General features: G+C 36.8%; 1 protein-coding gene across 3 annotated transcripts in view; it reads right to left on the reverse strand.

Annotated features, from left to right (window-relative positions):
* SMOC2 (SPARC related modular calcium binding 2) overlaps nucleotides 1-27,614 on the reverse strand; it is a 141,183-nt gene that overhangs the window by 22,465 nt on the left and 91,104 nt on the right. For all 3 annotated transcript variants that reach the window (XM_053939204.1, XM_053939203.1, XM_053939202.1), the window contains 2 exons: nucleotides 22,392-22,578; nucleotides 15,179-15,261 (listed from right to left, as the gene is read on the reverse strand). In XM_053939204.1, the coding sequence (XP_053795179.1) occupies nucleotides 15,179-15,261; nucleotides 22,392-22,578 (270 nt within the window). The remainder of the gene's footprint in view (nucleotides 1-15,178; nucleotides 15,262-22,391; nucleotides 22,579-27,614) is intronic.

Genomic DNA, 27,614 nt, shown 5'->3' on the forward strand with positions numbered 1-27,614 from the left:
TGTACCCTGTTAATGCAGGGATCAAAATACCTGTTTAAAGAAATTAATTTTTTATAGGAAGTTCAAGTAAGTGATTTTTTTTTACTCCCTATTAGATTAAAATTTTCCTATTGACAGTTACACCTAGTGTACAAAATGCTACACATAAATCCTGGACAGCTCATAGATTTAATGAAATGGACTTGTAAACATGTGAGATACAGATGTTGTAGCTTTGTTTGCCCTCATTTTTTTAATCAAGAGTGAGAAACAAGGGAAAAAAGAAACACAGAAGACTAAGAATGAAATCAGCATTGTGTCCAAGCAAGCGGACAGTTGAAATAGAAAACATGATTTCAAACAGCTCATAACAGATTGGCATTTAGTGTTTGCAAAAAAAAAAATTAAATTTAGTCCAGCTTGCAATAGGAAAGTTTCATGAAAAAATTAGTAAAACTTAAGGAATTCAGAGAACAAAGTGTTTTTATAAAAAAGAGACTAGCTTCCTTTGATTCAGAAGGAACCAGACTAAATTCAGAGAATAATTATTCCTTTCAAAATTTGACATTAGGATTGTATATCTAATATTAATTATTTTTATCCATTACTTTGGTTCAAATTGATATGGTAATGTCAATAACACCTAGAGCATGAACTCCCTGTTGGTGCTGTTTATGAAGTTTAGATGACCCTAACTTCTACATATAGCTGGTGTCCTAATTATGATTAACTATGCTTTGCACAAAGCTGATAGGAAAACTTGGATCCAGCTGAACTATTAAGGAAGAAGGGAGACATTTACCAAGAGCTCCTAATTAACTAAGTGTCCTGGTTTCCCAGTTGTAAATAATCTCATATTGTGTAAAGAAAGTAGTCCTTTGATATATATACAGCATAAAGGCATCAATCACATTTTTTTCAGAAGCAATCTTCCTGCTTTTCTAAGACAAAAGATGCTGAGACAGTTTTAAGGGTTGTAAAATAAATGTTCTCTCATGCTTAAGTATACTCCAATTTTTTTAATAGGTCTGCATGACAGATCTGAAAGATAAGTGTGCAGAGCAAAGTGCTGAAAAATGTGGCCATTTCTAGTGCTGTACATGGAAACCTACCACTCAGTAGCTTTCAGACACATAGAAATCATTGAGAAGTGAAGAGTGTGGGTATGCTCAAGGAGTCACATCATACATGCAGTGAACCCAACATCACTTGAGGCTGCTGAGCTCACTGACACAGCAAACAGTAACTCTTCTCCTTCGGAGGAATGTGTCACAGAACCAGCTCTAGGTAAAAAAATGCAGGCACATACATGTGCCTACAGGCAAAGTGGGCTGGTCAGAGCAGCTCATGCTACTTCTGGTAGGGGAATAGTTCAAAACCCCTGCTACATCTCACTGACAGGAAAATACAAAAAGAGCTCATTCATCACATCTCACTCCCAGCCCAGACTCATGCCTGTGCAAGCTGGCCTCTTCCATGAGTGCAAGGAGCATGGGAGTCTCAACTCATCTTGGCACAGTGGTGCACACAGATGGTGTCAGCCCAGCCTCATGTCCTGCAGCCCCACCGGAATCTGGAGTTTGAGCTGTTTTTCCAGAGCAGGAGAGCTGTGTCAGAAGAATAAATGTCCACTCAAACATTTAGAGAGAAGAGGATGTGACATCTTCCCTCCAGGTCCCAGCATCCCTCTCCATAGGATGTCAGTATTCACAAGAGATACTTGGATTGAAATACTGACATTCCTTGAAACCTTCTAATGATACTTGTCACTGAATCTCACTTGTTCTTTTCTTCTGTGAAATAAAAAGCAAGCAAAATACTAGTATCCGAGGTCTCTTTTGTAAGCTCTCTGTAGGTATCCTGTCCATGTTATTGGTTTCCTCTATACCATTTTACACCCTAAGAGAACTTGTTACAGTGAGACTATTTTCAATTCAAAGTAATGAATTAGAAGCAGAATTAGAACAACAGTTTCAGAGATTAAATAGAATAAAGTTCTTTAGAGCAAGTAACTGCCAAGCATACAATTAAAAACCTACTTTCAAGAAGTTATCTATATAATCATATGGATTATATCAACTATTGAAAATATTGGCAAAATATGTATTTACTTTTTCTATTCTTAATACAATGATTTCAAATTTCTCATAGCAAAATCACTGTTCTTATATTTGCACCTTCTTTCTCTAAGGTGCATCACATTAATTCATTACAAACAGCAGAGATAGGGTACAGCTCGCAGAATGGCTTTGATTCATTTCAAAACATGAGAAAACTACTGAGAATGTATATGGAATACATTTGCAAGTAGAACCTGTTTATGATCCTTTCCTAGAAGTGTGACTTGAGAGGCATAAGAGGATCTGTTTGTAAATGTGAATTTTAGTATAAATACAGATTTAAATTAAGGGCTATGTTAGCTATCATATATATATATATTAGCTTTTAATCTACATAAATCAGAAACACATTATTCCTGTGTGATGAAATTACTAGCACACATAACCCCAAAAAGCACCAGAAGAAATTACTATACTCCAATGCACCTTCCTAAACCCCACACAGGTACATGTTATTGTGGGAAAAAGAATCCAAAACTCTCTTGTATAAATATTACAGAGAGCTTAAGAACATTTTATTAGGAATATTTTGTATCTTTCCAGCTCTTTCTTTGATAGTGTGAATTCAGCTATAAAGATCTCAGAGACACACAAAAGTTCTAACTAATAAAATCCTTCTCTAAATAACTCCAAATTAGCTTTCTGCATTCAAAGCCTAAAGGACAAGCACCAGATATACTTAAATTTTTCCAAGGGTAGAAATATGTGCTAAATATCCTAATGAAAAAACAGCAATCTTTTATTTTCAGTGGTTCAGAGATATTGTTTTGTGACCATTTAAATATTACTTCTCTGAACTGAAATTATGATATGGATATTTCCAGCATATATGAAAGAGTAACTCTGTTCATTATTGATGATTGATGATTATATTTAGATTCACACATAGGTGCACAACTAATGGAGCTCTTTATGATGCCTTCCTGCTTGATGAAAATGAGAGAGACACAGCAATAATAGCAAGTGAGATTGTAGAACCAAATACCAAATGCAATTTATGAGTTAAATCCATATTTATCCATAGCTGTCTATTCCAGACACCACCAGATGTATAGTAGACAAAATACTATAGCTAACTACTACTACTACTAGCTAACTATGTAGCTGAATATGTTAGTCAAAAGCTATTCCTAGATTCTGCTTTTCTCCTCAGTGAGCCAGGTGAATTTTTCAAACTCTGGGTTTATTTTCTGTGAACAAATCTGCTGCTCATTTTCCATTGTAACTGTGGCTGGCTACAAAGCCTAGGAATTCACTTATCAGTACTTTTCCCTGTTATAAAATTCACAGCACAGAAGGGTATGTAGTGATTAAGAAGCCATAAAAAAAAGCTGATGAATACTCACTCTGCTTCTTAAATTAATTTAATTCAATGACCTTTGCTTTGCATTGAACTTTGTTCCAAAGCTAATTTCAAATTGGATTGCTACCAGCAAATCTGGATTATGTACTCAAAGAACCTAAACCTCAGACTCGTAAGGATGCATTCTATAACTCTACAGTTAGAGAACAGGGGTAATACCCTGGGACTGAAAACCCCTGACTTTGCACTGGTTCTGACTGCCTGTGTCTCATTCAACAATCAGAGGCAACATAGCACATAGAATATCAAGGGCTATGGAATAACCTAAACCTTTGTCCTACAGACACTTATGCCTGGGCTTAACTTTACAACCACATGTAAAAGTTTATTTGATTTTAATTGAACTAATCACAAGAAGAATGCAAGTAAGTCTTTGCAGAATCAGGGTTCAGCAGGTCATGGATTGTACTTTAGGAATATTAACAATGAGTTGCTTGTGGATGACTTACAGAGAAAAAAAGCTTTACCAGAAAAAAAGCTTTGAATTTCTAGATAGCAAGCAAATTCAAGAACTTCACAAATGTAAAGGGCAAAATTTGTGACAAATTTATTTCTCAAAATTATTCATGGATTTTTGCCATATGCTAACATCAGGAATCTATGAACAGTAGCACTCCTGCTGAGCTAGAGAAAAGCAAGTTTCTGAACCTTGTGAAGCATTCTGAATCCTTTGAAAGAATTCCCAGATGTTTGTATGGGGTCATTTCATTTTTTCTTGAGGGCTCCCAGTTGTGGAGGCCTATAAGCTGTACTTAACCAAGGAATAACACCATCTATTTGAAAAACACTGAGATAGAATCATATACAATTGCATCCCAGTGAACAAGAATATTTACTCTATCTCTTCACTGAGCCCAGAAAAATGCATTCTCTGCAGTCTAAATACCTGATGCGAAGAAGGATCTGGAGTAAAGCCAGCTGGCTTAAGCTCAGCCAGTGTGAAATGAAGGTGACACATGCTGGCAGACTGAAGCACTTCGAGGAATTGTCTGGAACTTTCACTGCCTCTCCAGTTGATGGCATCTGTCCACCCATTGTCCGAGTGGCTTTGCAGTCAGGTCGACTGCAAATTTTCCAGGCATCATCTTGTTATTCTGTATTTGTGCAGTGCCCAGAACACTGGTATCCCAGACTATACAACTATAAACTGCTGTGATGCAAAAAATTAACAATATTAAGCACGGAGTCTTTCCAAGCTCATCTCTGGTTGCAGGTTCTCCATATCAACAACAACAGGTATGAGATCCTCTATCTGTGTCTGCACCAAGGTTACAGCACTTCCTTATCAAGACAAAGCATGTGAAATTAATAATTTCTTTGATCCACTGTGATTAGAAGGCAAAACCTGGCATTACCTTTGAGCCTCAGTCAGAAACCATGTTCGATAATGACATTTTACTTTGTAAAAATAAGGTCAACCTCAGTGAGATGTGCAACGCTCTTCTACTGTTGATCAGTTTCACTGGTCTCAGATAAGCTATGCTGGTGTTTAGAAAACGTGGGCATTGAATGGACACTCTGATTATCAGAGACAGCCTTTTTCTCAAAAGAAGTAAACAAAGTAATTCTTTTTTGCAGCAGGCTGAATATACTGCATGGTAGTGCATATGAGACTATCTCAGTGTTTTTAAGTATGTGATGTCATTCCTTGTTTGAATAAACCTCTAGGCCTCCACAACTGAAAGTCCTCGAGGAGGAAATTTTTTGCCCTTTTGCAGAGGGTTACACAAAAAAGCCTTTTGGAGGCTAAAACAAAAATATTTTCTTCAGAAAAATATACTTAATGATGTGAGATCAGTGGCAACAATTTTAACTAAATCTTGTTCATTTTCCTTGACAAATAAATGAGTCTTATTGCTTGACACTTTCAGTCATTATTCAGCTGAGTAATGACTCATGTTATTACTATATTGCACATTAAGTTATTCAAAATGTTAGTAAGTGGGAAGACTTGCATTGGCTTAATTTGTCACAAGCCCTAGCCTCATAAGTCTGCATTTCAAAAAGTCACTGTTTGATGAAAACCACAAAATTTCTAGGGTGATTTATTGTAAGTACAGGATATTTTCATAATTGCTGGGAATTGAAAATCCCACTGAACTCACTGTTATGAAGTGCTAATTTGAAAACTGGAACACTTCTCCAAGTGATTAAACACAAAGAATAAATGCCTAACCATTGCTGTTCCCTCTTGAAAATATAGCTCCAGATATATATTCAATCTGAAATGAAAATATTTATTTTTCCCTGTCCAGAGATTAAACATGAGAGCTGTTTCTGCCACATAATCAAGGAGAACTTGTATCCAAGAATGAAAACACAACAAAACAACAGATCCATTTTGAAAGGAACAGCGTTACAAATCCATGGCATGTTTTTATTCAATTTACTCTATCAGATTATAAAGGAGAAGCCCCATACCATGTGCCTTTGAGGAAATAGTGTTTTATTATGTGATTCCCACTCATTGTCATTATAAGATTCAGGTGTCATTTTTCATTATGATTACAGCCCTGGCACACTAAAACATTTTTACCTTTTCCATTCAGTTAATATGAGCTTTTCTTGACAGCTTTTAGATTGCAAGATAATAATGACTGCAGACATTCTGGCAGAAAAAACTGAGGTTATTCTATATCAATCTTCCCACTGGTGTTGTTTTTTTTCTACTGCTTACCCAAGAGCTACAATCCAGTTGCCCCATATTATTATGAGATAACTCTCCTATGTCTTCACTATAACAGAGATTATTTCAAGATTTTTTTAAAAGCATTTCTTGAAGTTTTTAGTTTCAAGAGTACAGCATCAAAGTTTGTTGAATTAGGTAAATTCTTTAATTCCTTTTAGGTTCCAGTGTGATCAAAGTTTCACTCTTCTTATTGTAGGATTTTCTACTGGGCACAGACACTACCTCAGCATCCTACAGTAATGTACTTCGAGCTGTTTTAAAAGGATCTGTGGTATTTTCACTGTAAACTTTAGACTATCTTTAAAAGAGGGTAAGTATCTTGATTTTCTTAATACTCACATGTATTTTCTGCAGAGACCTTGTTAAAAGAAACAAAGATGTTTAAAAGGTACTGGTTTGCAGTTTCTTTTGGATTTCTTGATTAAGCTAATCTCTGCATTGAAACATTTCACATAAATTCATTTCCTTCTTTGCCTCTTTACTATTAGGAGAAAAATGTAGAAGGAGAGTAAATATAATATTAGGGATTAAATGTAACTGTACAGCTGGTGTGAGACAGCCTCCTGGGAAACCAGCCAGATACAAGAGAACGTTCTCCCTTCTGGGCATGTTCTCCTGGAGGTGTTCCACTGCTCACACTGACAGCAGGCAAGACTGCTGTCCTTAAACATGGGTTTGTTTGGAAAAGGAAGACAGCAACAAGTGAGGTGAGAAACAGAATTTATATTCTTTGGCATAGCCAAATGCTGTGAAGCAAATGAAGCCAGTGTTTATTAGTTCTATTTTAGCTCTTTTAAATAAACATAAAATTATAGGTTAATTTGAAGTAGAGCAATGAATGAAATGCTATTGCTGAGCCAGCAGCTTCACCTTTAATCAGCAAGCTTTTCTCTTTTGTTAGCTGTGAAACAGTTGTGTCTTTCACTGGCATTTTACTAGTAATACAAATGCTTTCACTGTAATTTTTATAGGCAAATTTGCACATTAAGTAGCTCTTGGGTTATGTGTTTGAGATCATTTTTTCAGGTATTAATATTTCTACTGCAGGTTTGTGTGAAGATTCATTTTGATAAGAAATTATTACAAATTGAGGCAAAACTAAAGCAGTATGAAGAACTATGGCCAGATAATTATTAATCAAATCAGGATGAGGAAATGAATAGAAGAGTGTGAGAAGGAAATCAATGTGATCTGCAGAGCCTTGAAAAATAACTTGCAAGACTTCCTCCCTCTGGAGCTAAAATTCCCACTGGGAGACTAAAATCTGCTCATGTAGCCAGACAATGGGGTAGTAATATTGAAGTTACTAAATTCAAAAGCCCAAGTAAACTATTGTAGGTTTAAGACACCGAGTCCTCTTTGGAGGATCAGCTGCTCTGAAGCCATAGCAGTGGCCTCAGCAGTTGCTTGATCCACAGAGCTATGTATTGGTGAAGATTACTTCCTTCCCACTCCCTAGGCCATCACTGCACACACTAGAAGAGACAGCAAGTGCTTTGGGAGGGGAAGCACATTCCCCTTCCTACCCCAGCAGCAAGGGACTGACAAGGAGTGTTCCTGGCCCTCCAGCACACCTTTGCAAAGAATCACAGAATCATCAAGGTTGGAATAGATCTTTAAAATCATCTAGTAGAACCATCAACCTAACACCAACCTAAATCACCCATAAATCAAAACCCCAAGTGTCATATCCAGACACTCATTGAACACTTCAAGAGACAGTGACTTCACCACATCCCTAGACAACTTATTCCAATACCTAACAACTGTTTCAATGAGAATTTTTTTCTAATATCTAACCTGACCCTCCCAAGGCACAACTTAAGGCTATTTCCTCTCATCCTTTCACTTGAGACATGACAGGAGAGACTAGCCCCCACCTGGCTACAACCTCCTATCAGGTAGTTTTAGAGAGCAGTAGTAGTTAAGGTTCCCTCACAAGCCTCCTTTTCTCCAGGCTAAACGCCCCCAGCTCCCTCAGCCGCTCCTCATAAGAGTTGCACTCCAGACCCTTCACCAGCTTCACTGCCCTTCTCTGAATACCCTCCAAAATGTCACTGTCTTCCTTGCTGTGAGGGGCCCAGTACAGAACAGAGCATTGAGGTCTGGTGTCACCAGTGCTGAGTGCAGGGAGAAAATCACTTTTTTAGTCCTGCTATTCTTGATACAGGTCAATATATCATTGGCCTTCTTGGCCACCTGGGCACACAGCTAGCCAGCTGTAAACTAGCAACCCCAAATCTATTTCTGCTAAGCAGTTCTCAAGCCACTTTTCCCCAAGCCTATATCGATGCATAGGGTTGTTGCAATACAAGTGCAGTACCCAGCACTTTGCTTTACTGAGCATCATGCAGTTGTCCTTTGCCCACTGATCCAGCCTGTCAAGATCTCTCTGCAAAGCCTTCCTATCCTCCAGTAGAAAAACACTTCCATATAATTTGGTGTTATCTGCAAACTTACTGAGGATGCACTAAATCCCCTTATCCAAACCACTGATAAAAGATATAAACCAAGACCAACCTCAATACTATGTCCTGGGGAATACCACTAGTGACTGGCCATCAACTGGATTTAGTTCCATTCTCTACCATTTTCTTGGCCTAGCCATCCAGTCAGTGTTTAACTCAGTGAAAAGTGCATCTGTTCAAGCCAAAAAAAAGACTCAATTTCTTCTCAATTTCTTTCTCAAGACTCAATTTCTTTCTTCCTCTGTTGTGGAAGATGGTGTAGCAGCCTTTACTGAAGTCTAGTTATTCAACAACCACAGCTTTTTCCTCATCTTCTAAGCAAGTCACCTTACCATAGAAGATTAAGGTGCTCATGCAGGACCTGTCTTTCATAAATCCCCACTGGCTGGGCCTGATCCCCTGGTTGTCCTGCACATGCTGTATGATGACACTTATGATGATCTGCTCCATGACTTTTCCCATTACCAAGGTCAGGATGACAAGCCTTTAGTTTCCCAGATCATCCTTTCAACCCTTCTTGTGGAAGGGTATTACATTTGCTAACTACCTTCTGGTAATGCTGGGACTTCTCTAGTTAACCAGGACTGCTGGTAAATGACTGGAAGTCATTGGTAAGCTCTTTTGGCCAGCTCTCTCATTACTCTCAGCTGCACTCTATCTAGGCCCACTGACTTGTGGGTGTCTAATTGGCATACAATGTCACTAGCCATTTCCTTTTGGATTATGTGGGCGTCGCTCTGCTTCAAACATGAACTTCCCGCTATGGGAGTTGTACCTCACTGTTGAGCCTCACGTCCTCCCTGTAGACCCCACCATGCTCCAGGCAAGTCCCCTCCATCAACTTGCCACATAGCTGTTCAGTTCTGCCATCACTGTCATGAAGGTTCACACCAGATTTAAACCAACATTTCCTGGTCATACTAAGTTTTTGGTAGTTCTGCTCCATACAGAGCCTTTTTGCCAAATACCTCTTAGTAAATAGAAGAGCACAGAGCTCAGGGCAATGGTTACAGGCTCATCCAAAACAGCCAGCAACTTCAACTGTTTGGTTGACTACTCAGAGCTTTAAGATTTAATAGCAGAAAGGAGTATCTTGAGTATTGGCTCATGCAGGCAGGAAGCTGGTTACATCATAAAAATATAATCCTTTTAAATCACAGCTCAGTGGAGACAGCTACATGCCAATTGACCTAACAATTTGAAGCTCATGGGAAGGCAGGCATGTGCTAAAAATTTGCATTATGCCTTATCTGATGCCTTTAAAAAAAAGAAAGCTTTAGTCATTTAAATGTTTAGGAATGTAAAATAAGGTAAGATTAGTTTCTACTTGGTGTTGGTACCAGACTACACTGAGGAAATGAAGGACTATGTGGAAACAGACTAAGCTACATGAGGTAGGGCAGTGGTGGTAACTCAGTATTTTAGCTGAGAAATTCTCTGGCACCTTATAAAATCTGATGCAGTCATGGTCAAAAGTGGAACCGCTGCATGATAGAATGAACCTCAAAAGGAAAAGCAGTTAAGCCTCTGTCACTTTCCTTTTCTTTTAAGATGCCTTTGAAGTGAGACACATCATATGACGGCTGTTTGGCTGTGGGTGTTGTACCACTGTGGTTTGAGTGCTTCCGACTATTTCCCTTTAACTTTGGAAAAAGATACACTGCCAACAACCAAAAGTAAACTACTTATCCACACATCATTCCCCTATACCTTAAATCATGAGTTTTGCTCCACAAAACATAAACTGTTCAGGGTCAGTGCAGGATTATTCCATCAGAAACGCAGTAAATAAAGCCATTACAATAGGAAGAAAACTGGGCAGTTAGAATATTTTTGTTTCTCTTAAGTAACACAAAAATTAAATAAACAGATTAGTTGAACTGCTCTCATGCATAATTTGCAGGAGAAAATATTAACTACTTGAATGCCAAGGTTAAACTAAGCTTAAGAACGCCCATAGCTCAAAACAAGAGCTGAGTCAGTAATAGGCTATGAAACTAGAAAACAACCTGTAGTTTATATTTAAGAGTTTTAAGGGATTTTAAAAATTTTGTTATTAAGTTGATTAACTATACAAGGGACCTTTGTCAAGACACTTCAGTTGAGTCATAAAGTTCTAAGTTTGACTTAAACTGTAGACCATCAGAGTACCACCAACATGATTAACAGAGCTTAGGCCCTGGATGGAAAGCACTGAGTTTTGGATTTGGGTTGTGGGGAAAAGGGGGCACAGAGAATTCAAAATCTGTCTCACAGAGGCTGTGCAAAACTGATTTGGATCCTTCTTGTGCCACCGAATAAACCCTGCACAATAAAAACCTTTCAGATGCTTCTTAACTCCATGCTATCAAAACCTTGAAATACTCACCTTTTTATGAGAAATGGTCTATAATCAAAAATTATAATGATAATCAACTGAAGTGAAGCATTGCCAGTAAGGACAGAAATAAGAGTGAAATGCTGATCTTACATCACCAGTAAAAACCTACAGTAACTTGTATGCAATGGACACATTCTACTTCCAGCAAGGCAAACTGAGATCAGCATCTCAGGAAAACAAAATAATCAACAGTGAAGAGCTATGCTATCTAGAGAAAATAAAAACCGAGACTTTCAAGACTTTTAGTAGACTGATTTACTACATCTGCACATTGACCCAAGTCAGTATACTGTATTACTGTTTGAGGCACTGTCATTTCCAAATTATATTTTCCCCTCTCAAATTATCTTTTTGTATGAAACAAAGTATCACAACTGTAGGAACTTCAAAAAAACCCACATTGTGTTAAAGAAAAGGAGAAACTTAAAGAAACCAAAATAAAGTGTAAACAAAATTAGCGGTCGGTCTGACTTAAATTGACAAAACCATAGCAACCCACTAAAGTCTGAAAATCCAGCTTGACATTGTGTCCCTTGCTGAAACTTGTATGCCATTTACTTATTTGTTAGTTTTGGGGTTTTTTTTCCTGCACAAAAGATAAGGGTACTTCTAATTAAAAAATATTATGTGAGCAAAATGACATTCCCCGGAATACTTTAAAAGCTTTTCCATCTAATTTTCAAATTTCAGGTCTGGGTAATGAAAATCATATTACAGGAAAATAAGATAAATTCCCAAGTCAAGTAAGAACACAAAAATCTTAAATCATATAAAGCACTATCCAAAGTTTATCCAGCCCTCACAACAGCTGAGCCTAAAACAGAGACTTCTTACTTTCAATGCATAGTTTTTAAATAAGAAAAGGATTTGCCCAGAAGACAAATCATCTGAGTAGTCTGGCACTGTCTCATTATGCTCTCATGTCCTGCTCTCTTACACACCAAGTTCCTTTTCATCCAGGTTGCTTAGAGCAGAGGCAAGACTTGCTTTATGAACAGGAAGCTTACAAGGGCACCTATACCTCATTTCATCAAACTATGTATTTAGCTTAACTAGCCTTTAGGCTAAACCTTTTTAAATGCTCTTGATCAGCTTATGTAGAAAACTAAATTCCTCTTTAACACACCAGTAATCCAAAGTATGGAAAAAACTATTCAAGACTTTACATCACAGAGCTTCCATTTGACTGCATAACACAGAAGAGAACAAAAGGTCAAAATACAAATGTTTGAAAACTCTGACTGTGAGAAAAATAAAAAACCCTTTTGTTTCTATGGAAACATTCTCTATGGAGAATGTTCTGTGGAAACATTTCTATGGAAACATTCTATGTGACATTCTCTATACTCCTTTTTGAGTTCAATTTCATTATCTCAGAATAACCAGTTTCTGAGAAGGATCATAACCACAAGTAACCTCAGAAAAATGTTTTGGCTTTAAAAAAGACTAGAAATCTAATGGGAAGAATTATTATTATTACTATATAACTTCCAGCCCAAACTAAGAGATACTGGTGGCTCGGATCATCCCTACAAACATTAGACTAGCCTTCAACTTCAGATGCTTTGTATTAGGTTACCTTAGGATGTGAAGACATAGTCTTAGCTTAGTTTAAATTAGTGGGAATTTTGCTGTAGACTCCAAGGGACACTTATCTGCCACAATTTTGCCTTAACAAGGTATCAGTGCTTACCAAAACCTGTTTCTTGATTTACTTACAAATTATTGCAAAAAATATCTGGCTTAACATATAATGGGTTCAAATTTTCAGCTGGTATAAAGCAGTGCAGCTGCAGAACCATGCCAGTTTAATCCACTTGAGGATCTACCTGTAGGGCTTATCCCATTTAAGATCATTCATAGTAGTGAAGTAATTAATTTTAAAATCTTCCTGGTTTTACAAAGCAGGTAATCAGAGTGGTTTCACCAAGGGTACAGCATTTTTGTGGCTATAATCAACAAATCAAGCAAACCCATCCCTTCAGAAATGTATTATTCCTTAAAAGTAAGACTCCAATTAACCAAGTTTTTTTTCTTTATTCAGTCCTGGCACCACTCAGCAATTATATGCTATATTTAAATTTAGACAGCACACATGCAAAAGTGCCTTTGCAGGGCTGCTTACAATAGAAAAACTGAATAACAGTGATTCATTGCTATTAAAAAGTTGATTCATATTAGCTATTCACACGACTTTCTGTTACTTGTTAACAACTAGAAATACTTGTACAAGATCAGCTTTAAACCTCCTTTTTTTAAAAAAAATGTCTAAAGTAAATTCAATTCATTTCACTTGATGTAATGCTTTCCTGATAAGATATAAATTTGCCATTTACTAGCAAATGCACTTGTGCATTTAGCCTTGCAGGGAGAGAAAGAAAAAAAATAAACATCTTAACACAACTGCAACTGGGAAGCAGCCTCTTCCCTCAATTACTTCTACAGACATGTACTTACTCCATGCTGCTGCAGAAAAGGAGATTCTTCTAGCTAACCTACAAGTATATAAGAAATGTTGGTATTTGCTTTATTTTAAAATAACACAAGGCATTTGGAAGTCAAAGATTAAACAACCTAACATGAGAGAGAACAAATCCATGTCATACCAATAAATTATAATAATTATAGGCTTGCATTGCTGTAGTAGTTTTTTGGACTAAAGTGCACATAATGTAAAATACCATAACGTAAAAAAAAAAGAAAATCAATATACTATTGCCTAACTTAATGAAAATTAATCAAGTAGGAGTATGCAGCATTGAAAATCCTTAACTATTTCACTGGAAAAGTATCTTAATTTTGGATAAATCTTTATTACTGTACTGTGTGAATACACTAGCAGTTTAGATAAAAAAATATATATGCAATCTTAAAATCCTTCACCTGCTCATTCTCTTTCTAAGATTCCATCTAGCAAATGCTTTTCAAAATATTCAGAAAAAGGTAGGAACGACCAGTAAATGATATCTTTAACTGCAAAACTTGTTCAATTTCTGCTCTAATATCTTCCGAGTCAAGTTCTTTTCATTCAGAAAAAAACTCCATAAAATCAAGTAACCATCCAAGTCTGTTACCATGCAAATGTTGTGTGAAATAATTTGTTGAAGATGGCTAACTTTCCACTGGTTTTCATGGAATAGCACAGAATAATTTGTAATTTGTGTAAATAGCTCAGAATAATTCAGGTTGGAAGGGACCCTTGAAGGTTATCTTGTCCAGCCCCACTACAATGAGCAGGGAATCTTCAACCAGGTCTGTTGATTAGCTTCTATATAGAACACAACATAGAGTTATATCTAGTATTTTTTATTATACCTTGTAATTAAATTTATTTCATGTCAGAGAGCAATAATGTGTGTTCACTCAATATGTATTTCAACACTGATGGTCATAGGTTGAGAATTATCGTCTGATAATCATCTGAATGTTTCTTTAGGTGACCAAACTAGATTATTTTTCATGACATGAAAGATCTGCACATATTATTTACTTCTTTCTTGTTCTTTACAATGGCTGACAGTAACTTGTAATCCCTCATAATTTGCAATATCACTAAACCTGCTACACCTCAAGTTATTCAAGCATACTAAAACGCCATTTCAAAAATTAAGGAAGTCTACTGACTTCTGTGTAGCTCAACTACCCATAGGTAAGATCTCTCACATGATTATAAAAAGTGTGAAAAAAAATGAAAACTATAATAAACACCGCTTTCTCCTTCAACAAAGAATAATTTCAAAAAGTATTATTGTGAGGTAAATGGACCAAGATACGCTTGGGGAAAAGTAAGATGGATACATTATTTAGACTGATTTGAAGATGGAGGCAAATTTTCCATGGATTTTGCTAGAACAAGGATTATGAAACATAGGTTAAGTTATCCTTGATAAATTTGCTGATTTCCCTGATATGAGAGCAGCAAAGAATAATTTCAGTAAGTAAATATGATGGCTGTTAAATTACTGACTAAAATGAGTCTTACTTTCTCTCACAAGATACCAAGACCCATACTGACTTACACTGTTCCAAAGTCAAAGACTTCAGTCAGTGGCAAATCAATACAATGGTATCTAAAAGATACCTTGTTTTGATATAGTGTAAGGAATTGCTTTCTAATTTACTGTAGTGAATGAACGAAGCATTGGAATACATAAACTCAAATTTATCAGTTTCACTGACCTTGAAGCTGGCGCCCTTTGTACAAATCCTTTGTTTTTGTTGGGTGAGCTCTGGCACCATTATCACATTTAGGTTGTTCATACCTAAAGAACAAATAGGGACAGAATAAAACCAGTCAGGTTAACTGGACTAAGAATTAATTCATTTCCAATTTTTTAGTCCTCATACCTTCTTGTATTTAGGGAATAAGCCCACATTTTCATTCGGAGAGCAATGCAAACTTATCTATTTTTCACTTACCTCAAAGAAACCATCTTTATCCTCCTGGAGTTGATACCAAACTAAAAAAAAATATTCTCTCTTCTAAAGCCCATTCTACTGGGAGGAAAACTAAAGAATTGCTATAAATTAATACAAATTTTTTTTTTTTTAATATACCAAAGAAACCCCACAGAAGCAAGAAAAAATAAGGCTGTCTCCCACCTATAAAACAAAAAAGCCATAAACAATACCACAGACAGTATTCATGTTGGGAAACACCAGAGATACAATTTCAAAATCACAGCAAGGTAGGTACTGTAGTTAGGTACTACTACAGCTCTAAATTCATGTGCTACTGTATCTTGTAAAAAAATTAGTTTAAGAAAGAGGGGTTAACCATGAATGTTTTGAACAGGAGTGAAAAAATAATAAGATTTCCAGAAGGGAGGTAATTGGGCTGGAACTGTTTGAAGTGAGCTGTGAAGAAGACCGAATCTCCACTTGCTACTGGAATATTCTGGCTCTTCTATGCTTGCTGAGTTTACTTAAAGTCACTTTGTTAGTCTAACTGGTAACAAGAAACTGTGCTATTTGTACTTCCAACAAATAGTGACTTATGCAACACCACTAGCAATATCTTCTATGCAAGACCAGGAGGCATAGAAGCATCTGCTGCTGAATCTCAGCTCTTTTTCCATGTCCCATTATCAATGCATAGTGGTCTTTCACTCAACTCAACAGAGTCCCTTTCTGAGAAATTTTTACTTTATTGTCCTAAAGTAGACTGAAGTTGCAGAACTCAGCAGGTAGCTCTTCAGAGAATGTTTCAATTCTCAGTTAAACTAAAATTAATTGTGTCTATATACATGTGTGTGCACATACTGCTCACTGAATCTAGATTCTTTTGTAGTTTATATCACTGAAGTTCTCCTACTCCAACTTCACCAAAATCACATTTACTGTGTGGCATATTTGCATTTCTTATTAAAATATATTAATCCATTTTTTGGAAGAAAATATTTCTAAAAATATTGAATGGTGGCAATGTCATGGATTCAGGTCAGACTGCTTCTAAAAACAATGCCTAAATATTTTGCTCTTAATTATCAGGCAGCATAGAGAACTGCAATATTATTTTTTCCTTTGAGTGCTTAATTTATTTCTACACCATCTGATGAAACTGACTACTGGCCCATCAAATTTTAGCTGCTGCAAGAAGGTACAGTATCATTTTTATGGACATGGGAGAGATATAGACTCTTTTTTACCCTAAAGAATGTCAGAAATAGAAGGTGCTTTGATAACATGGGTTGGATTCAGATACTTGATGGATGACCACTTCAATCAGCCAGGAAAACAGTGAAAGGGAAGTCTCTGAGCAATATTCACTAATGTAGTATCTGGCAAACAGCCTGGCCCCTGATTAATCTGATATCTGACTCTGCATTCCCCTCCTTCTCTTCCATTACTCTGGGTGCTCTGTGCCTACATTTCATTTTTTGGCCTCTACTCTTCTACCCTTTTGGCTGATATTTTTGTTAAATACACACATAGTTCATCATATGCAAACTAAATCTATAAAAGCCCAATAGGTGTTAAAATGCTGCAATGTGAAAAAATCTACGTGTAACTCTTTAAAGCAACTGAAGAAAGAAAACAAGTCATTTAAAATTTACCATACAGGAAAAGCCATGCTGAAAACTGATAAGAAAAACAGACTTGCCTCAGTTTTCATGGAGAAAGAGTAGGAATGGGATGTCAGAATGGAGCACTGTCAGGTTAAAAACAGTGTAGTTAAAAGACATCCCAAGTTACTCTTTTGAATTTAAAAGGGGAAAGTATCCCTAGCAGTAAATGTATATCTAGAATTGGCAAGGGCTTAGGAAGACTGCTTTATACCTCTGATCAGTCTGCTGGGAAGCACTGAGATTTACTGAGGTGTACAAAGCAGTAGAGAATGAAGGCTTCCACAGGGATTCTACAGTGTGGGCAGCTTCATGAAACATGTTTCTTTTTATGTTCCTTTTTAAGTTTACATAATCTTGTGCAAGTTTGGAGTTTACTCTGCACAAGATCCTAGTTGCTAAAAAAAGCCATATGTGAGAACACAGCCCCATGGTCCCCAAAGAGCCAAAAGTTCATGCTGTGATTTCCAAGAGGCATTGGGAGCCAGCTGGTGAGGACCACACTGATGCTTTTGTGGGAATGGTTGTTTTTAGCCTTTAAATGCATTACCTCCTTTTAATCCAGATTTATTCCACAACTTCACCTATTTCTTTTGTTTTACTGTCTTAAATGTCCTAGAGAGGCTCTTCATTGACATACCTTTATTTTAACTCTAGAATGAGTTTATTTTTTTCTGAAATACCTTCACTGACAAATGATTTTCTTTTTTTCAGAAGACAATGTATTAGAAGATAAATGAATGTTAATAACTTCCCTTCATTTTGACAGTCTTATTTAACGTGACTACCATTTATTGAGGTTTTCAGAACCTTATGTCATCCTCATGAATACATTCAAAACAAATAACAAGCAGAATGTTGAGCTGTTCTGGAAATAGCTTCCTGGATCTGTCTATCCTTCAGTGTTGTCCCTTAGTGATTCAATCCTTATTTGCAGAACAGAGATTTCAGTATGCTATGCACCCATCTTGCTACCAGGAGTACTGATGTTATCAGTTCCTGAGGTAGAGTTTTAAGATCCTTTAATTTGTATTTTGCAGTGCAAAACTGAAAGACAGTACACCAAATTTTGCACAAGCCCCTGGCTGTTTAAACTAGGAAGGACTCACATATTCCTACTTTCCATTCTATAAGAATTACAAAAAGACAAGTGTATATTCCTCATTATATTCTGATCTCCATTTAGTTCCCTCTCCCTGAGGAAAAAAAAAAGTTTAGTTTTATCAATACAGAAAAAAAATAAAATCAAGAAATAATTAATGGGATTCCAGCCCATCTAAATATTTCTCAGAAATGAAGTCTAGACATTCCTCTTAAATTCCAGGCAATAATCCCACCTGCTTGTTTACCAAGACTGTAGATTCCTAAATACACCAGTCATTCTTTATTTAGTATGAAATTCCTAAAACTGAGTACTCTCCTTACCCATCTGTGCTCAGAAATGTCCTCTTTGGGGATATCACTAAATTTTACTTCCGCAGAGCTTCACTAAGGACTGACCTTAAGTCTAACATAGATGAAAAATTAGAAATGGTCAAGAACATAGCAGCTGATCTTTTTAGTATCAGTCATCAGGTAGAGTACTTTTTTGTCTAAACCATATGCATGGAAAGACTGAATCCAATTTTCCAGCTTTTCAACCTTGAGACATGCAGCACAGTGATAGGTCTTCCTGCCGCCTCTTCTCCCACAGCTGAGTGACTGTGTAGTTGCCAAAAACAAGAGCCCAGCAGACCAAAAGGGGGAAAAAAGAGACAGAGACTGATTCTAGGTCCATAGGTGACTCATCAAGGGGTTGGGAAGGCCAAGAATTCCAGTCTGTATGACAGTAGGGGCCAAAATGGCACGTACTGCATGCACACTATACATATGAATAGGAAAGCAAGGTGGTTGATTTTTGAGGATCATCACCTCCAGTTTCATAAATAGTTCATGCTGACATGAAGGATGTGGCAGGAAGCCTGCACCGATGAAGAAAGTGCACCTAAAAAAATTCACATTTAAAAAGGAAGCATACAATTGGTAAGCTGATACAGGAGGAATAAACAGACACTGTTCAAGTGTGCAGGGATGGGGTTAGGAATCTGGTAAGGAGCATGAAGGTAACAAGAAGAACTTCCTACATGAGTATCAGCAGCAAAAAGAAGACAAGGGAAGTGTAAGCCTGCTGCTGGGTGGGATGAGACCTTGTGACAAAGAACAGAGAGAAGGCAGAAGTACTCAATGGCACCTCCTCCCTGGTCTTTACTTGTAAGACCAGTCTGTAAGACCAGTCTCATAAGACCTCCTCCCCAGTCTTTACTTGTAAGACCAAGGAATTCCAGGTTCTTGAGAGCAGTAGTAAAGTCTAGAGCAAGGAAGACTTATTCTGGGTCATGAAGGATCAACTCAGGGATTGTTTGAACAAATTGGACATACATAACTCCATGGGACCTGATGGGATGCACCCACAAGTGCTGAGGAAGCTGGCTGATTTGTGGGCCACTCTATTATATCTGAAAGGTCATACTGGCTGGGGAAGATTCCTGGGAACTGGAAGAAAGAAAATACCACTTCTGTGTTCAAGAAGGTCAAGGAAGAGCCAAATAAGTCAGAGAGCCTTACCTCAGTTTCTGAGAAGGTGATGAAGTAAATCCTCCTATAAGCTATTTCAAAACATATGAAGAAGAAGGTGATTGAGTAGTCAGGATGGAATTGAAGAGGAAATCATACTTCACCAACGCTGCAGCTTACTGTGATTCTGTAACTTGCTCACTGGATAAGGTGAGATGGGCAGACATTATTTGTCTTAATTTTAGCTAGGCTTTTGACACTGTCTCTGAGCACATGCTCATAGACAAACTCATGAAGTATGTATGAGATAAATGAACAGTGAGGTGTGTTGAAAAATGGCTGAACAGCCAGTTTCAAATAGTTGGGATGAGCAGAAACATTTCAGCTGGAAGCCAGTCACCAGTGGAGTGCCCCAAAGCTTGTTTATTGTTAAACAATATTGTTCAACCTCTTCCTTAATGACCAGGACACTGGGACATGGAACAACTTTAGTAAGTTTGCAGATGATACAAAATTGGAAGGAAGTGTCTGATACACAAGACCGTTGTGCTGCCATTCAGAGGAAATTCAACAGGCTGCAGAAATGGGTTGGCAGGAATCTCACTAAGTTAAAAAAAATGCAAAATTCTTACCCCTGGCACAGATTAACTCCCTGCATCAGTACAGTATGGGGTCAACCAGCTGGAAAGCAACTTTGAAGCAAGAACCTGGGATTTCTGATGGATGCTGAGTACAAGGCAATAGCCGCCAGGGTTGCATTAGAAAAAGAACTGCTGTCAGGTCAAGGGAGGAGATCCTTGCCCTCTCGTTCACAATGGGTGAATGAGACTTATCTGCAAGATTATGTCCAGCTGTGAGCTCCCCTAACAACAGTGACATGGGCATACTGGGTCTAGCAAAGGGCCATGAATATGATTAAGGGACTGGAGCATTTGATATAGTAAGAAAAGGATGCTGACAATGTTCACCCTGGAGAAGAGAAGGCTCGCGGGAGATCTTAATGTTGTCTCTAAGTACCCAAAGAGAGGAAAATAATGAAAGGGAAGTTATAATCTTCTTGCTGATGTCCACTGGCAGGAAATAAGGCAATGGGCACAAAATAAAATACTGAAAATTTCATGTAAAGGTAAGAAAAAACCTATTTTTAACTATGATGGTGATCAAACACTAAGACAGGTTGCTTAGAGAGGCTATGGATTCCTCATTCTTAGCAATTCTCAGAATAAACTGGACATAGTCCTGAGCAATCCACTTTAGATGATCTTGCTTTGAGTAGGGGGATTGGATCAGAAAACCTCCAGAGGTTCCTACCAATCTCAGCTATTCCGTGACTCTATAATAAAATGATATCAATAAGAATTAAAACACACACAAAAAAACTGAAAACAAAAACCAAAAAAAGGAGAAAAAAGAGAAAGAAACAACACCACAAACCCTCCCCCCAAAAAAACCCCAAACCAAAAACCCACAAGAAGAAAACTCAAACCAAAACAAAAACAAAAAAAAAGAAGACCCCACCAAAACCCAAAACCCAACAAAAACAAAACCACAGCAGAAGCTCCATTACTTGATAAGCACAAAAAGATGATTTGGACTCAAATTAGGGAATAGGAAATAAAATTATTTAAGATACTAACTCAAAGAAGGATTGGCACTAAACAGTGAACAAACCTAGGGGTGGAAAACAGAGAAAGAGCATTAAAGGGAGTATCTGGAATCTCTAGAAGTCATCTTTAGATCCTCATGTATCATGTATAATGATCCTACAATTTTAGGATCAAATTTAGACTATTATGTTTTGACCATTTATGGACCTCAACTTGTCAGAAACAGTTGATCAATAGCGACTTTAAGTGATAAAATCAAAGAATCCTTAAGGTTGGAAAAGACCTCTAAGATCAAGGAGTCCAATTCAGATGGCACTGTAATTGGCATAGTCTAGACTATGGTATAAACAGCTAGCAATAACTCAGCACTTGAATAATATATGAAAAAATTCTCCCCAGGAATACACTATTTTACAGCAAGTGGCTTATAACACATTTCTTTCACAAACCTTATGCAAATGATAAAAAAGATTTTGCTTAAGTTATAAAAGAGTTATGATTGCATCAAGATATATATACTGCCTGCCAGCTCCATATGAGTTTCTACAGCATTCCTACAAGGGCCAAACCTCAATAACCAACCTAAATAACATCCTTTGGAACGTGATATGTGCTTTGCCTACATCTGTACTATGTGGCTTACAATAATTTACCATATATCCGGCTCAGCTGAAATGACTGAACTCCAACCTTCTATTAATAACGCACTAAAATGATATTTCCTTGCTATGAGTTCTCGAGGAGTTGTTCCATCAAAGCCCATCATGAAATAGTTGAGGAGGTTGCTGAAAAAATAACAAAATAACTAAGCATTTCTGAGTTTGGATGTGGTTTGTGTCATAGACCATCTCACTTGCCTCTTTTATATTCAGGATAAGGAGTATGAGATTTCCTCTGGGATTATTCATTATATGCTCCAAGCCTTGAATTCCTAGCACAAAAAAGGAGTAAGGAAGAGGACTAGGATGACAAACTGCCTGTGCCATTGAAGTGAAAGAGTCCATGGCCATCTGGCCCTAATTTGTGATGTCTCAAAATATTTCACTTTATAGTGGAAAAACCCTAAATGACATAATTCCACCAGCAATAGAAATCTACATGATAGTCCATGGACACTAGGGCATGTTCTTTCCATAGCTTTTGAGAACTGAAAATGTACTCCCTTACCTGGTTGATGTACCGGGGATGGGACGTCCCGTATCCACCAGAACACACCAGCAGTAGCCTGTGGAAGGATGGCACTGCACTGGTTTGTAGAGGCCGCCCTGAGCACACTCTGGAATGAACACATTGTCTTTCTGGGGCTGCTTTGCTTCCTCCAGGGCTGACTGAAGTTCTTGATCACATGATGACGCTTTTGGATGGAAAAGAAAAAGTACTGAAGAAGATAGATGGAAAGAGCCTACTCGATTTATCAAACAGATTTTATACCTTTCTTTGATTGCATATAAGGATCTTCTTTGTGAAGGCTTGCTACAGCTCAAATACCAGCTACATTGGTTTAGGCTATATGTTGTTAGAAACTTTAGTTTCCTTTTCATGCAGCTGCTTCATTTTATAGTCCTAATAGCATTTTGAATGTCCCCTTTCCTATACTTGATAAAATCTATGGATAAGCATATACTTTGTGACCTTAAAAAAATCCTCATGCACTCCACAGTCCCTAAAGTACAGATTCTTTTCAGAAATAATAGCAAAAATCCAACTGCTTAGGATTCCTTAAATTAATTATTCATCTAGATATTCATTTGGATGTTTATATTCTACTCGTTCTTTCCAGTTCTGAAACAACCTCTTAACACTGAGAATTCTTCCACGTTCCTTTCTGGTGATACTGGTATTGGCAATGTACCATTTGCTCTGGAGAGCAAAGACCCACGAGAAGAATACATTTTCATGTAATGTAATCACTATATCCAAAATCTTTCCAAATGTGTGAAAAACTTACATATCTATACATTCTCAGCCTTTACATGAAACTATGAGGCAAGGGGAAAGAGCAGAAATCATAGGGCCTGAGAAGGCCTGTCAGTTTATACCAATCAGTAAAATAACACCTCTGCTGAGGATTTTTGGTCATTAATAATCCAGTACATGTGAAACTTCAGAGACAGTAAATAAGAAAGGCTGTTTATTCAAGCCATTATTTTTCCAGGGACTTGAAAATCACCTGTGATGTGAAATTTAGACTGTTAAAAAGTATATTTCTAAATAATTCCCACACTATCCAGTAGGAAAAAGATATTAAATATTTGAAAAGCAAGAATATTAAGCACTCTACAGACATTCAAATTACTAACAGGAAAATTTCAAGCCAGTAGAATTTCAATCCATAACAGATTCTCTTCAGTTAAAGAACTGTCATTATAATGTTACAAGAAAAAAAAAAAAAGTGGGTAATATTTGCTCTTCTTTCAAACCAGCTAAAGTATTTACTTTTTAACTTTTAATAGTTCAGCACAAAGAACAAGTTGAATCCTGACTGAATATTCTAATGCATTTTAACAAATTTCAGCTCTAGCATAATCTTGTTTTCTTTTATCCACAGAGTTCAGAAAATGCTTTGCAAACTGTAGGCACCAATAGAAATTCACAAAAAAATACTTCTCCTTGACAGCTTTTTGCATATGCAAATGTCCCAAATCAGGGGGAAAGGTGCTAGGAAGCTAAACACCTTCATACTTTAAATGGCACACAATTCCATCTATACAATGGCCTGGTTTACAAAACAGTGTGCTTTTTTCCAATCCATGTAAAAGGTTTTAAAAAGGACAATATCACTTTCTAGCTTGATTACACAAGGCACAGATGGAGGTCTTTAGCTGACTTTTTTTACTCTTTTGTTTCATATAGTATTTGAACAGGGTATCTAGATAAGTTAATGATTGTACATGCTTTTGTCTTGGTCTACCCACTGACATAAACAGAGATTGAATACCTCTCAAATTTCCAGTGCTTAGATAATAAAGTGTACTTAGAGAATCACTGTAGTAGGGACAGAAACACTCTTTTAAAAAGGGAAATAGGAATTGTTTCCATGTCGAAACCTTTACAGAAATAACTATAGTTTGACAAAGTAGAAATCTGTCACCAATATCCTCTTAGAGTAGCCAAAATAAATGCTCGCCTCACTGAATCTGGATTATGATGAATATCAAATAACAAGCTGTGACAACTCTAGAAAACACCTCACTTAGCTTTGTTGTTCACTTTTTATGTTTTGTATACAATCAATCAAAAAAGAGCAGATGGGGTGAAGCAGCTGCCATGAGAGAGAGGAAATAATAACTTTTTAAATTCCACTATATTAATGTCTCTTTCATACTGATAAACCTTGGAACCATGCCATTAGTTACTGTGACCTTCTCTTGGTTTACGTCCTTGTAACTAGCAACATAATGTGGCAGATGTGCAGGTATTCTTATCTCTACAAAACTAAGCTTTATATGAAAAATACATTTGTATGCTCCCAGCTTTGTTTAGAAAATACACTGGTTTATAAAGACCACATAGTCAGGCCATCTAGATAAACAAAATGTATCTGAACAGAGTGGGTGTGATGGAAAATTCCCAGTGCAGAAGCAAATATGAACTTTTTCAGCTATGGGCAAAAACTACACTCCCTAATTTCTGTGAAGCTCTAGTTTCAACTGATTGAAACAACCCATGAAGGACTGCACTGCTGACTCATGGGTCAGTGCAGTCACCTCTGTTGAGGTGGTTTAGGCAACAGTGTTAGACTTAGATACCTGGTCTTTACTGGTTGACTTGCTGAGGCAAGATTTTCTACAAGCTGTTGCTCAAGCCAGAAATTGTATCTTTTGCACTAGTTATGTTTCTTCTGGTTCTTTTATTCCCTTATGTCAGGTTTTAAATCTCAGCGGCACGGAAAAGCAGAATTGCAGGGAAGATGTCACAGGAGGGCTGAAAACGTGGCTTATAGCTTTAGAAGGGACAGTCAGAAGACTGCTTGAACTTAACATCAGAAGTGAGACTGGAAACAGAGTAGACAGTAATCAAAGGAAGGTTTAAAGATAAAGGACTTTCCCCCTCTTGAAACTTTTAATTTCTTATCTTTCCCTTACAGATAGGAAATTTTAACAAGCAGAGGAACACTTATCACTGGGCTTAAATTAGTTTTCAAATAAAATCTAGATTATTTCTAACAAATTAGAAAAAAAAAAAAGAATACACTAAACACTACATCTGTCAGTTCTCTATGAGCCAAATGACTGAGTCTTACTACAAATCTGCTGAACAGAGTTCATTAAATTCGTTGAACAAAAGTGCAGAATAGCTTATAATTTTTCTCCCTTATACAATGGCCCATGAGCTTCAGGTCAGCTCTCAAGCCATCTGCCCAAGAGAGTAATTTCTGAAGTCTAATGTTTTGTACACTTTTGATGCAACTATTTGTGTTACCATCACTACTTCCCTGTTTGTTTTCCCTACTAGAACATTGATCTTACCTAAAGGGAAACTGGTCTAAAGTGCTTATCTATAATCCTGCCTGCCAGAACCAGAACATTAATCCTTTGTGTGATTTCCTGTCTGGGGGAGCCACTCAGACTTTTCTTTCAATTATTTACAACAGGAGTAGTGGAAAGATGCAACTGTAGCCCTGATGGTAAGAGCTCTTATCACAAGAGCTACCATACCACTGAAAATAATTGCCTTTGTAATGTCAGAAGAGTGACGGTCAACAAATGTTCATTTCCTAGGGGAACCAGTGATAAATGTCATTAACTTAGAAAATCTCTGACAGTTTGTCCAAACAATCTGACAACAACTATGAACTGGAACCATAACAAATGGATGCCAGAAGTTCATAAAGCGAACAGTATGGAAAAGGATCTATGCCACAATAAAAGTAGGATAAATACCTTACTCATTAAAATGCATCAAACTTTCTCTGGAATGTGTTACTACAATAACATTCCTTCTGGGAATAGAAATGCACTCACACTCCAGTTTCTTCTTTTCAAGGAACGTGCTTACACTGCTGTTATTTTACTTAATTCCTTCATTTTACCTTGCAAGAAATAAAAGAGATAATTTCCAAGCATCTTAGTAAAAAGAATATAAACATGCCTAAAATATAAACATGGCTAAAAAAATCCTTTTTGCACAGTCTACCATGTTAGCCAGTGCTATAGCTTAGCTGGGGTAATTTATTTCAGGTTAATAAACCTTTCTGCATTTCCTACCCAAACTACATTTTAATTTAGGCTTATAAGCATTACTGATTCAAAGCAGACATTTCAATAATATAAGGAAATATACTTTTTTGTCCAGTTTTACACCAAGAGCCTTTGTACCATCCACCCAATAGCCGTTTCTGAATGACAAAGTAAAATTCTTGCTCATGACTAAGAGTGAGTTTAAAAAATGCTTTAGATGTAATGTATGTTACACTTCCTATGTCACAGTGCTATTCCATTTCTTCCCTCTTCATTTTAAAGATTAGTTGCTAAATAAATTTTTCATGTTCTGGTTTAATATGCCTTTGCAGTCCATTACAAACAACCAGCTGACATGCTGTCAATAAAAAACACACTTCAGCTAATGACAAACTTGGAAAAGTTTCATGTTTTGTATAAAATCATTGGTCAGTTTTTTTGCCAGTCCTCCCTAAGAAAACACTCTGGATTTCAATAAATCAAGTTAATTTACAAGATTTTTTTTTAACAAAAACTTCAGTCACTTACTAAAATTTACATTAATTCAGTTCATTTTTAAGAAGAAATACCTCAATAGTAATAGGATGTAACACTGTAAATCCTTATTTATTAAAGACTCCATTTACTCATCTGTGATGGGCTACCTAAAATGTTAATTAATGTTTACCAGGGAATGTCCTAGAGGAGAACAGCCGTGATTTTTCTGGAAAAGTCATCCTGAATAATCTATTTACCTGTACATTTTTCTGTTGCACATCTAAAACACCAAGCGCCATATTATGTATGTTAGGATAATCATCTTGTTAGTCTTATAACAGGCTCCTTATTTCAGAAATTCAAGCAGTTTTTATGCTGTATTTTATCACAACTTCTCCCAATGTGTGGATTTTCATGATTACAAATAATTTGAGTTGGGCTTTTTTGCATAAATGTAAATAGCTGTATTTATGTCTAAATTTCAGTGTGGTCCACAGGAAGAAGTTGTCAAATCTGCAGAAAATTACAGAGGCATCTGTATGGTACTTTAACATTTCCTGCCACTATACAAACATTTCCTTCCTACTTCCTTAACCCCGCAATGTGTATATAACAAACAGAATCTGCTCCAAGAAATTCTGTTTTCAGTTGGTTCCTTCTCCCTCCTTTTCTCATTATCATAATGGGCCATGAAAGAGCAATTTAAACAGCCTAGTTTTCAGGGTAAATGGAT

This window comes from Vidua chalybeata, chromosome 3 (assembly GCF_026979565.1).
Source record: "Vidua chalybeata isolate OUT-0048 chromosome 3, bVidCha1 merged haplotype, whole genome shotgun sequence".
In the NCBI taxonomy this organism is placed as follows: domain Eukaryota; kingdom Metazoa; phylum Chordata; class Aves; order Passeriformes; family Viduidae; genus Vidua; species Vidua chalybeata.